This window comes from Trichomycterus rosablanca, chromosome 25, assembly GCF_030014385.1.
Source record: "Trichomycterus rosablanca isolate fTriRos1 chromosome 25, fTriRos1.hap1, whole genome shotgun sequence".
Taxonomy (NCBI): domain Eukaryota; kingdom Metazoa; phylum Chordata; class Actinopteri; order Siluriformes; family Trichomycteridae; genus Trichomycterus; species Trichomycterus rosablanca.
In genome coordinates this window covers 207,461-219,772 of record NC_086012.1, presented here as the reverse complement: position 1 = coordinate 219,772, position 12,312 = coordinate 207,461, and the positions used below count along the sequence as shown (strand labels likewise).

The following is a 12,312-nucleotide window of genomic DNA, read 5'->3' as shown; positions in this document are numbered from 1 at the left end:
CACTTGGTGTACACACACACACACAGGGATGTAGTAAATACACACACACCCATGGTCAGGACCTGCACCTGGTAAACACAATCACACCTACACACGGTCAGGACCTGCACCTGGTAAACACACACACACAGTCAGGACCTACACCTGCTGAACACATGGAAATACACACACATACACACTCACACAATCACACACTCACACATACACACACACACACACATTCAGGACCTGCACCTTGTAAATACATACAGATACACACACAAGCACAAACATACACACACATGGTCAGGACCTGCACCTGGTAAATACATACACACACACACATGCACACACACACACGGTCAGGACCTGCACCTGGTAAACACATACACACACACACCTACACACATTTGATATCCTGAATATCTGTGTTCTGATTCTGCTCCACCCAGATTATTAAACTGTGTGTAATAAATAAACAGTCCAGATAATTTTGATGTGAGACACATTTGATCCATGAATCACCTCAACAGCCCCCACACTGAACTCCAGATGTTTAGAACATCAGGATCCTGTTTTTATTTATTAATGTATTTTCCTGATGCCCACAGGTGAAGGTAAAGCTGTCGAACACTCCTCCATCACTCCTCCATAAGCTCCTCTGTGTTTACAGTCAGTGTGGGACGTTTGTTTCCTCTGAGACAGTTTGGTGGACACCAGGACTGCAGGACGTCGGGCTCCAGCAGGGCAGGTGGTTTTAACTCTCAGGATGGTTTCCAGACGCTGAATTTGTTGTGTGTATTGTTGGTTTGGTACTTATGATGGTCTACATCACATACAAAATTGCAAGCATTCAATTAGGGCGTCTGGTTTATACTAAAGCTGCTGGTGTTGATGTGTAGAACCTTGTGTTTGACTTACAGGAACGAACTCGTCCTGTTTTCCTTCTGCGCTCTGAGCTCTGAATCCCGGGGTTTAACTTCACTGTAGGTGTTTGTGTTGTTTTGGTGAACTGGACGAGCCCGGTGATGTTCTGAGCCCTTCAGCCGGACACGCCCTGTAGGAAATGCGTCGAGGATCACTGTGATAAACAGTGCGGTGACACGTACATGATTTCGGGTGTGGTTCCTCTAAAAGGATGGAAATTTAGAGTCAGAATTTACTTTATCCAGATTCTGTTGGATTACAGAGCGAGTAACTAATCAGATATTGATTCGGCTGTGGTGCAGTCGCGTTTCAGTGCAGCTCACAGGGTTTTTATGGTGGGTAATAATGAAGCGATGGTTTATATTAGTAATTCCTCACCATCGGAACAGTTCCAGACTGTAAACACTCAGCACTTAGATATATTTATATATTTAGTGATGTATGAATCTAAAATGTTTGGCTTTACCAGTACTCAATGTCTGTATTCAACTACTGAAATGCGGCCTGGGTTCGATTCCCTGGCTGGGTGTCCAGGATCCTTTCTGTGTGGAGTTTGCATGTTCTTCTCGTGTCTGTGTGTGTTTCCTCCGGGTGCTCCGGTTTCCTCCCACAGTCCAAAGACATTCAGTCTGGAGAACTGGAGCTACTACAAATTACCCTTAGTGTGTTTGTGATGGACTGGCAACCTGTCTGGTGTGTTTCTTGTCTCTTGCGCAATGAATTAGACCCACTGTGACCCTGACCAGAATAGGCTCTGGGTCCCTCCATCCTCCCCTGGAGCCACAGTTGACTAACAAAGTGTTTGGTTCTCAGTGAAGTTTGTTCCTCTCATTAGAATATAAAACTTCATGCTGTTAATTTATATGGAACACTGGAAGCGTCTGATTTCCTTAAAATCATCTGTACAAGGCCTGGGTGTTTGGGTTTGGCGTTTGTGCCAGTGAAGCTCCTCGTATCATTAATTTTAGTGAACGGCTGGCAGCATGAACACCCTGAGCGCCTTTCATCAACACTTTACTGGTTTACTGTATCCTCTATAAAACACACCAGTTCGCTGACGGAGAGGAAAACAGTGATCGAGGCCACGTTTAAGTTTTCCTCCCCCAATAAACCCACAGCAAACCAGCGACCTGTCTGCTAACGCTGAAAATCTGAAGTTCAACTGATATTTTTGTTTGACTGAACCTGGACTGCTGCAGCAGCGCACCACCTACCAACCTCAACAGGCTTAAAGGTGAACTAGCACGTACGCTCGAACTCCTCGAACCTTAAACTCCACACACTGCAGGACTTGTCACTTCCATTTAAAGGTCAGGAGTCGAGCGGACGGCAGAAATGAACACACTCTAAATACCAACAGCACCAGTATCACCAGCACCCCCTCACCTCCACAGAACAGTGGGGTGTTTGTGCCAAAGTAAACACACCCCTCACACACACACACACCCTAAACGTAAAGGGATGACTTCCTGTTAGGGTCCGAACGTTATACAAAACCCTCTCTGTGTCCTAAACACCCCACAACCACAAACACACACACACTCATTCATTTACACCCACTTAACACACTTAAACATGCTCATACAGGATCACGTCAGTCTGACTCTCCGTCGTCTCTGTTTTTATTTTTTAATATTAAATTAGAATGAAATTTCTGGCTGAATTGTAGAATTTACAGTAAATAATCTGATGTAAAAATGATCATTACTGTGCGGGGAGGTGTTTACAGTTTATGGTTTTATTTGTATGTATCAGAGCTTCTCTGTAGTTTCCTCATAATAACGATTATTAAAACATGCTAACCCACCAGTGCTGACACCTCCAGCTCGCGAGTTTGAATCTCAGCTGTGCTACCGACCTGCCAGGCGCCTACACAGCCATGATTGGCTGTGTCTGAGGGTGGGAGGGCCATAGGGATTTCTAATAACTGCTGCAATCACGACCCCTGCTGGCTGATTGACGGTGAGTGACTGTCCGTGCGCGATACGGATCTCCATGTGAACCCGCCTGGTGCAGGGGAAAAGAAGCGGTCGGTGCTGCACATGTGTCGGAGGGGGCGTGTGTTAGCCACGACTCTCCTCGGTCAGGAGTGGAGGTCTGCAGCAGTAGGGCCTTGCTCAAGGGCCCAACAGTGGCAACCTGGTAATGGTGGGGCTTGAACCAATGACCTTTTGATTACTAGTCCAGTACATTACCCACTTATCTACAACTGCCCGAAATGCATGAAATGCAATCTGGGAATGGGATATGACTAAATTAGGAGGGAAAAGTGGTGGAAAATGAAATGTGGTGATGTGAGTGATGGCGTGACGTGGTGAGTCTGCCCTGTTCCATACTAAAACGTTGGTGGTGAGACCGCGCCAGGCCTGAAAGACCCCCCGCGTGTTTCACTTTCCAAGCCTTTTATGCTCCGCTGTGGTTGAACTGGAACCCATTCACATTAAGAAGCATGAAGAGCGGGTCAAAGCGCCAGAATAAAGAACGTCTGGGGTTTCTGGTGTGAGATTTATTCAGAGCTTCAGGAGTTTAGTGGTGAAGCGTTCCTCCGTCTCTGCCTGGACTTTTATTTAGTGTGAATAAAAATCTGTCAGGTTTTCTTTACCCCGATTTAATAAATGATTCAGAGCTGTCGAGAGCAGACGTGAGATTCTCATGGGATCAGCAGTGGGTCTGAGCCCTGCCTGGAACACTGGGTGCATCACTATTGTCAGGAACTACAAAGCTGAATGTTGAGGTGCCACCTTCTGAAATCAGTCGTCCATCTGCAGGTCTCACCGGCCGCCCACGCCGAGCCGCTCATGTGTTTGTCGTTTGTGTTTTGGTTGCACCGTCCTCCTGCTGTTCCGGACCGAGTTTTCCTGTCATTAATCAGATCTGAACTCCTGGCTCTGGTGTGTAGAACAGATTTGTAAGATGAAGTTTATTTATTTATCCTCAGTAAGTCATTTTTCACCTGCTCAGGGTCCTGCTGAGTCCACTATTACCCAGTTATAGTTCCAGTCCTGGTGATAAGTTAGATTAGAGCCAATCCACCAACTGACATGCTTTTGGGAGGTAAAGGAAAGACTCGCAGACATGTGGAGTACATACCAAACTCAGCACAAACAGTAATTAAAATCTAGGATTGATCCCAGGTTCCTGTAGTTGTGCAGCACCAACACTGCCTTGTGTTTCAGTGTGACTCACTAATGAGATGAAGAGAATAATTAGTAAATAATTAATAAGTGAAGTAAAAACAATAAAGAATAAAATCATCAGAACATTAATAAAACTGCAGGTGAAATCAGGACTGGATAAAATAAGTCTGTGTCTTTCATTTTTTTTGCCTTTTTTGCTAAAAATAAATAAATAAATATGTGAAGCACGGAGGTGTGGTTTTGCCTTGTAAGATGGGTTGCCAGATTATTACTTTTCTATACAGATCTGGATCGCAGAGCTTTTAAAATTACATTATTTAGGGGCCCAAACAAACCTAATCAAAACAGGGTTCATCAAATTAATTCAGTTTTAGTACCAAATAAATATTTAATCGTTTATTACCAATTAGCAATAAATCTATGAAACACTTTTATTTGTATTTGTGTTTTTTACTGTAGAGCATGAGTACAATCCTTTTTTTCCAGCTGCTGTCCAGAGTTTGGTATGTTCTCCTGATGTCTGCATAGGTTTTTATAGGTACCTTCTTCCCACCTCTTACATGTCAACATGCAGAAGGTGGATTTCCTACTGTACATAATTGAATGCACAAGTGTGTGTCACCCTGCAATCGTTGCCCTGTCCAGGGTGTTTATTCCTGCCCTGTGTGCTACCCACCACAACCCTGATCAAGATGATGTAGTTATTACATACAGTAAAGCTATGAATGAGTGAAATTGTGAATGATTGCATGATTGGTAAGTTTTTTTATTATTATTCAAGAGTTTTTTTGTTTTTGTTTTTGTTAAGCTCTATAGATAAACTTACAATGTAAACAATGTAAATGTTATGTTATATATTATGTGTGTGTGTGCATGTTGTGACAATTTGAATGATGTTTTATTCTCCATACACTTGTGTTTATGTTAGAATAATAAAACTGAGGGTTTGGCTTCAATCTGGCAACCCGAGTTTGGGTTAAAAAGACGCTCCTTCTATTCACCGGCATCAAGTGCACCCCAAACAGTCCCAACTCAGTCCCAACTCACTCCCATCACTCAGAAGAGTGTCTGATCCATGTCTGATCCAGGTCTGATCCCTCTGTGTGGATGTTTTTCATCAGATTTTGATCATGAAGTGAGTTCACCTGAATAAATCCGGGATTACTGGTAGGAATTAAGCAGCAGCAGCAGCAGCAGCAGGAGTGGAGGAGCAGATTTGGAGATCCAGCACATTCAGCAGGATCAGCAGGATCTATGATCTAACAGGTAGGATCAGGATCTTCTCCTGCAGTGGAAACTTTCTGTCTGATGGAGCTGATCCAGGATCTGTGCTGTCACACTGCTCTTATTTAGTGATTGACTCTAAATGAAACAGAGAATAGAAGTGCTGTTTATTAAACACGTTCTTTTCATCTATTTACAATATACAAACACATTGCAAAATATTTTTAATGTTTTTATGTTTTATAGTGCATCTCTGTTTGCACTGGTGGATCATTTTTATGATGATGATGATGATGATGATGATGTAGAAATGATTTGCTTCTCTGAGGCTGAGGGGTGTGATTACTTTTTTCCATACAAAAAAAGTTTTTAAATGTGCACTTAGTTTTTTAATTGTTTATTTTGATAGGATTTGATGCATTTGGATTATTTTTGCATTAAGTTTCATCTCAAATAGTTTGTTAAACAATTTAAAAAAATAAATAAACAAAAATATGCAAATTTCTAAAATTTTTATAAAATATATGAAATATTTACTTTTGCTTTATATTCAGCACATTAGAAAATAGAACTTGTGGCGTGGTAGATGGATACTTTTATTTATCATGAAGGAAATGATTGTGTGCACAGTACAGAAATAATTAAATTATAGCCTTTCAACAGTTTAGGGAAGACCCTTTATCTCTGCTCCTGTGTACAGTGAACATAACGGCATGGTTTGGTTTGACTGGTCTGGTGTGGAGGAACCTCAGTGACCTGCTCAGAGCTCTGAACTCAACCCCACTGAACTGGCACACATTTCTATTTTCCTAACAGAATTTTCAGAGCACTGTAGGCTGTTACAGATGCAAATTAGAAAAGTGGTGATGATGATGGGAGGAGAATCGTATTAAATATCGAATGGTCAGGCGTCCACATTTTTACAGTGTAAGTCTAACAGTCTACACTCTGTGTAGTTTCCAATATACTGTATCTGGTAAGGTTCCAGCAGGATTTAGGTTCTAATCCCATGGTAGTGAATAAGCACTACATACAGTACAACACAGCAGTTATTCACTGTGCACTGAACAGTAAGGATGTTTTTTGGAATTTAGTCCTCTGGTCCACAACACAGGGTATACAGGGCATACCCCACATACCTACATAAGCTGGATGGACATTTTGGACGCGCTCCTGCAGATTCCAGTGCAGGTTAAAGGACGTTCAAGCTAAAAAAATAACTCACATCTCAACTGGTGCTTTTCTATCTAATGGAAAAATAAGAAAAAGAAAAGTGCACTTGAACCCTGTCCCCTCGTTCACTCCGACTAATGGCCGTGTGTGTGTGTGTGTGTGTGTGTGTGTGTGTGCAGTACTGGGTAATTGTGGCTTGGGATGCAGTGTGGAAACTTGTATGACTAGATCCAATCCACAGTGTGCATTACAGTGGTTATTACAGTGGTCTGTGGGAATTTGTGCCCATTCAGTCAAAAAAGCATTTGGATGCAAAAGCCTGGCTTCCACTCAATATTCCGATTCATCCCAAATACATTAACTAGAGTTTTGGTCAGGGCTCTGTGCAGCCCACTGGAGTTCTTCTACACTGACCTCATCAAACACGTCTTGATGAACTTTGCTTTGTGCACAGGTCATGTTGGAGCTGAAAGGGGCCTTCCCTAAACTATTACCACCAATTCAGAAAAACATATTTCTGCTTTATAAGTGGTGTTTTTACAGTTGTTGCATCTCATCTCACTGCAAGGACCAAACAACACAGGGCAGAACATCTCAGCATCCTACTGTCCAAATACTTACAAAGTCACAGCAGATCAATAATAAACTCTACGCTAAATTCTTCTCTGTGGTCTCATAATTACACTCATGTAATAAAGCTGTAATTTAACATTTGGTATAAAAGTAAAAGCATAAATAATGCAGCATGTACAGAAGTTACCGGACATTTCATTATGTTTTTAAAATACACAGTAATTGTACATTCAAACTTAAAGGTTTGTTCCCTGTCAGAACATTTTTACTTATTTTGAAAGTCAAACAAAATCAGAACTTGTGTATGTAATTACACATGTACAGCTGAATGCTAAATATAAATACACATCGTTGCAGACAACACCAGGCAAATTACTGTTTGGGTCGCCAGTCATCACTGCATATACAAGCTCATGCAAAATGATTTACAAATACACTCATGTTTATTGTTTCTTAAATCTGACCTCATGTTTACCACCGTGTGCATCTTTGGACTCTTTATTATCATTAGTAGGTTATTTTTTTGTAAACGTCCACTGTGGTGGTCAGGCACTAATTTGGCTTCCTCTAGGTCCTGCAGTACAAGGTGGAATATTGAATTCTATCTTCTATAACATCAGGGATGAATTTACTCTTAATGAGGAAAAATTCTATTCAGATCCGTTTGTGTGTCCTGAGATTAATGTGTTGATTTCTGCTTCCATCTGGTGGCCAGAACTGGAACTGCAGTTATTTATTTATTATTTATTTATTAATAATTGCTGAGTAAAGCTCTACAAGCAGAACTACATGGGTTATTCTTTTTTTTAATTACATCATTCATTTCTTTGTTCTGGTCAGGGTTGCTGTGAGTCCATAGCAATCTGGAAACATAAAGCTCAAAGTGGGATACATTCAGAAAAGGGTGCCAGCGGTGGCTCAGTGGTTAAGGTATTTGACTATTGATAGAAGGTTACTGGTTCAAACTGCACCACTTCCACCATTGGGCCCCTGAGCAAGGCCCTTAATCTCTGATTAATCAATCTAAAGACCGTGCATTTCATAGCAGTTTTGGGATTGTACTGATTTCTGTGAGTAAATGATTGGAGCACAAACCTTCACGAGTTTAATCAGGTTTTATGGTGAATCAAAGAGAAATGGACTGTTTGACTGCACCCATTAAATTGCCCATGGAACAGTGGTCACTTGAGCAAAACCAGGAAATTTTGTCACCAAATGCTAAGCAAAGGTTTATCTGCATGACCAGTTGTTATAACAGTTCTGCTATGAACTAGAAGCTACTGAAATGTGGATGACACTGTCCACAGTCAAGCGAGGTTCTCATCAGCATGGGCTTAGAGGCTGATGTTGCAGAAATCACGAGAATATGAGTCGTTTTCATGAAGCTCTAACCGTTTTCTCTGTCTGGTTTGCAGGTGTGGGGGTGTTTTTGAGATGGGACCTGTACCCCTGACCCTTCTGCTCCCCGTGTTGCTCCTGTTCCTGTTTCCTCCTGCCCTGGCGAGCGCAGGTGAGGATGAGTACACCTGGGAGCAGAGGAGGGTGCCGCTGGTGCAGGATAAACGAACCGTACGTCTGAGCGGATCCAGATTTTCGGCCGAGCCGCAGGTGGAGCTGCGCGGCACGTGTGGCATCGAGTGTCAGCGTGAGCTACCAGAGCCGAGCGAACAGGATCTGGAGGAGACGCTCGCTTACGAAACCATGTACGACAACGGAACGCGTACGCTCACTAGCGTCATGCTGCTGGAGTACAAACCGGGGGCGGAGAACACGAGCGTACGGTCCGTATCCCGACGCAAACGTGAGGTCTACGGTCCGGACACGCGCTTCACCATTTCCGACAAGCAGTACTCCATGAAATATCCGTTCTCCACCACGGTGAAGATCTCCACTGGGTGCACCGGGGTGCTGGTGTCCCCAAAACACGTGCTCACCGCTGCACACTGCATCCACGATGGTACGGATTACATCAAAGGGGCGGAGAAACTCAGCGTGGGCATCCTGCGCGACCGGAAAAAGGGAGGAAAACGGAAACGAGGAAAAGGCAAAAAGGAAGAGGATAAACAGGACATGGACTCTGGAGCCAAGAAACCAGAGAGGAAGGGTAAAGGACGGAAGAACCGCAGCAGGCGGAGCGCACCGTCCGGAAAGCCGTCCTTCCGCTGGACACGTGTCAAAAAGACCCAGATCCCCAAAGGCTGGTTTAAAGGCGCCTCGGAGAGCGTGGAAGCGGACTACGATTACGCCATCCTGGAGCTGAAGAAGGCGCAGAAGGCCCAGCCGATGGAGCTCGGCGTCATCCAGTCGATTAAAAAGCTCCCCGCGTCACGCATCCACTTCTCAGGGTTCGACGACGACCGGCCGGGGAACCTGGTGTACCGCTTCTGCTCCGTCTCGGACGAGTCCGGCGATCTGATGTACCAGCACTGCGACGCCCAACCCGGAGCCAGCGGTGCCGGCGTGTACGTGCGCCTGAAGGAGCCGGGGAAGCGGAAATGGAAGCGGAAAGTCATCGGCGTGTTCACGGGGCATCAGTGGGTGGACGTGGACGGAGAGCAGCGGGATTATAACGTAGCGGTGCGCATCACTCCACTTAAATACGCACAGATCTGCCACTGGGTGCACCAAGACTCCGACGCTTGCCTAAACACCTGAGGGATTTTAAACTACCCCATCTGCCCCCGGTCTACCTTTCTTTTACACTTTGTACTGGTGGAATGATGGAAATGTGGAAGGGTGCAACATGCGCGGTGCTCTTAGCACTCTGCTTTTAAGCTTTGTATATTTGGAATAGGTCAGTAATGTAAATGTACCAACTGCCCCATCTTTTTCCTCTTCTGCCCCTTATATCTGCCCCAAAACTTACACAGCCACAGATATTTGGAAGGTTCCAGGTCAGCATCATCTGCCCCCTACACATCCTACTTTCACACTTTGTACATACGGGATATATAAAACAGCGACCATTTTACCCTGCATGCCTGTTACTTGCCCCCTACACCCCTCTAAGCGAACCCATTGCTCCTCCTTCACCATGCTTCACAGTAGAGCAGCAGGATACATTTAGAAGCGCGGTGCTCTCTTGGAAGTCATTATGGGTGCTTCATCTTTTCAGAGAATGTGTTTTGGATGCTCCGGAGTCCAATAGTGATGAGTTACACCAGTCCAACATGGCATCAAGCGATCAATAACCCCTTGTGATCTGATCCAATGAATTTCTAACCAGCACTTCCTTCCTGTGCTGATGTTCACAGAGTTCCAGTTCGACTCATTTCACCCTCTGCCCTGTGTACCCTTTTCACCCCATTCTTTACATCCACTCTGGCTGCAGGTTATTATTATTATTAATATTATTAATATTGAGTTTAGTTTGAGAAATAATTCTTACTTTTGATTGCTCCTGTAAAGCTTCCTGAAGAGACTCGTTTGTCCCGACAACATGAATCACTTCTGTTAATGTTATTTTTAATCTGATGTTCATTTAAACTCATTCCTGCATTTATTTCAGTAAACGACTGTCGGACGTTTCTAAGATTTCTTGTTGCTGTTGCTGGACACTTTTGGATGAAGTGGTTTGTTTGCTCGTTCTGTATTTTATTACTTCTGTCTGTTTTTTGCATGTGGTCGTTGTTGTGTGTGTATTTGCTGGAGCTGCAGATTCGGTCGTTTTGGTGAGTCGACTCAGAAAGGTTTTTTTCTCAGAGAAGATCTGCGACACGTTTTCAGGTTTGAGTTATTTTATATATTTTATATTATATTATTAGAAGAAGAAATTGAAGGCATGAATCAGTCTGGTGCTCGTGTAACCTGCTCAGTTTTGATGTAAGTTTCATTAAATCGTCTTCACTGTGGTCCTGTGTTAGGGTTCCTGCGCAGGTTCTCACGTCGACGCTCGGTGCTAAGTTCATGTTTTACGTTTATTATGAAGGGATTTCAGTTTGGTGTTTAGTCTGTTTAAATAAAGTACTGTAGAACTCTAATTATAAAATCTTCTCTTATTAATTCATCACAGTTTTATTTAAATTCTGGTTGTAATTACAGTACAGGTGTTGGTATGGAGAGTAAATCAGAAGAATTAAGTCAAATTACTTGATTTTTTCCAAAATGTGTTGAATTGTTCATGGACCAAATAAAATATCGTTTACACACAAGTCTTCTGTAAATCCTATTTTGTTGATTTTGTTGATGTTTTGGGAAAGCGGGGTGGTATGGGGCAAACAGCCTAGTCATTAGGAGGTGCACTTGTCAGTGCGCTCTAAATGCTGGTCCCAAGCCTGGATAGAAATAGGAGGGTCGTGTCAGGAACCTGTGCCATGTCTGGTCTGTGAACCAGATCTGCTGTGGTGGTGACCGCTATATACGGGAAAAAATACATATTAAAGAAAAATCCCAAATGTTTATAATGAGGGTCCCTACTGAGTGCACTCAGGTCGTTCCACGCTTCTCTGGTAAAATGTCCACAGAGATGTGCTGTACCAGTGGTGCCAATGGATGTCAATCTAGTAAACAGGTCCCAGTCCAGCAGGATTAAGCAGGAACGAGTCCAGCACTGACGAGGGGGCACAGAAATCCCAATTACAGGAGTATTAAACTATTTCCTGGAAAATCAGCTTTAAAGTATGTTTATATTTCACTTCAATAATGCAAAATGTGTGGACATGCATAAAATCCACCATAACAAGAGACAAAACAACCAAACAACACACACAAATGTAACGGTTTAGTTTATATGTTTATATCTTGAATGTTTACGAGGCTATTAAATAAAAACTAAGTTAATACTTGACATGCTTCCATAGCTAGAATATAGATTATTGATTCATCTCATACCCACAACACAACTCTAAATATTTACATATTGTTCACAGCATTCATTATTCACTAGTTCTTGGTGAATTCTAAGAATATTCAGACTATCTATAAGAAACTTAACATAAATATACTCAACATTAGCTCACACTGAAATGCTATGAGGAGAAAACTCACCAGATTCACTCCTTTGTATTTGGATGAAAGACGGTGAAACAAAGCGCACTACTCACTCAGCAATCACCAAAAATAAATAATAAAGTACTCTAAACAACAACAATATTTATAAGTATTTCTGAAATTCAGTGAGTTTTTAAGTCAATTTTACCTCAGAAATGTCATAAAAATCCGCCTGTAAACAAGAGACGCTGTTCTGAGGTAACACACAGTTACAGGCTTATATACACTACTGTTCTTATTGGATTTTTATTACTACTATATTGGTATTTTCACTTATATGTATGTTCTATTATTATTTTAGCCTTCATAA

The 12,312-nt window shown here is 42.7% G+C and overlaps 1 protein-coding gene across 1 annotated transcript; it reads left to right on the top strand.

The window, feature by feature from the left end:
• The first annotated feature begins 5,064 nt into the window (after window positions 1-5,064).
• Window positions 5,065-11,164, top strand: prss35 (serine protease 35). Its single transcript, XM_062987629.1, has 2 exons — window positions 5,065-5,309; window positions 8,429-11,164. The coding sequence occupies exon 2, from the start codon at window positions 8,448-8,450 to the stop codon at window positions 9,666-9,668; it is 1,221 nt and encodes a 406-aa protein (XP_062843699.1). The 5' UTR covers window positions 5,065-5,309; window positions 8,429-8,447; the 3' UTR covers window positions 9,669-11,164.
• The last annotated feature ends 1,148 nt before the right edge of the window (window positions 11,165-12,312 follow it).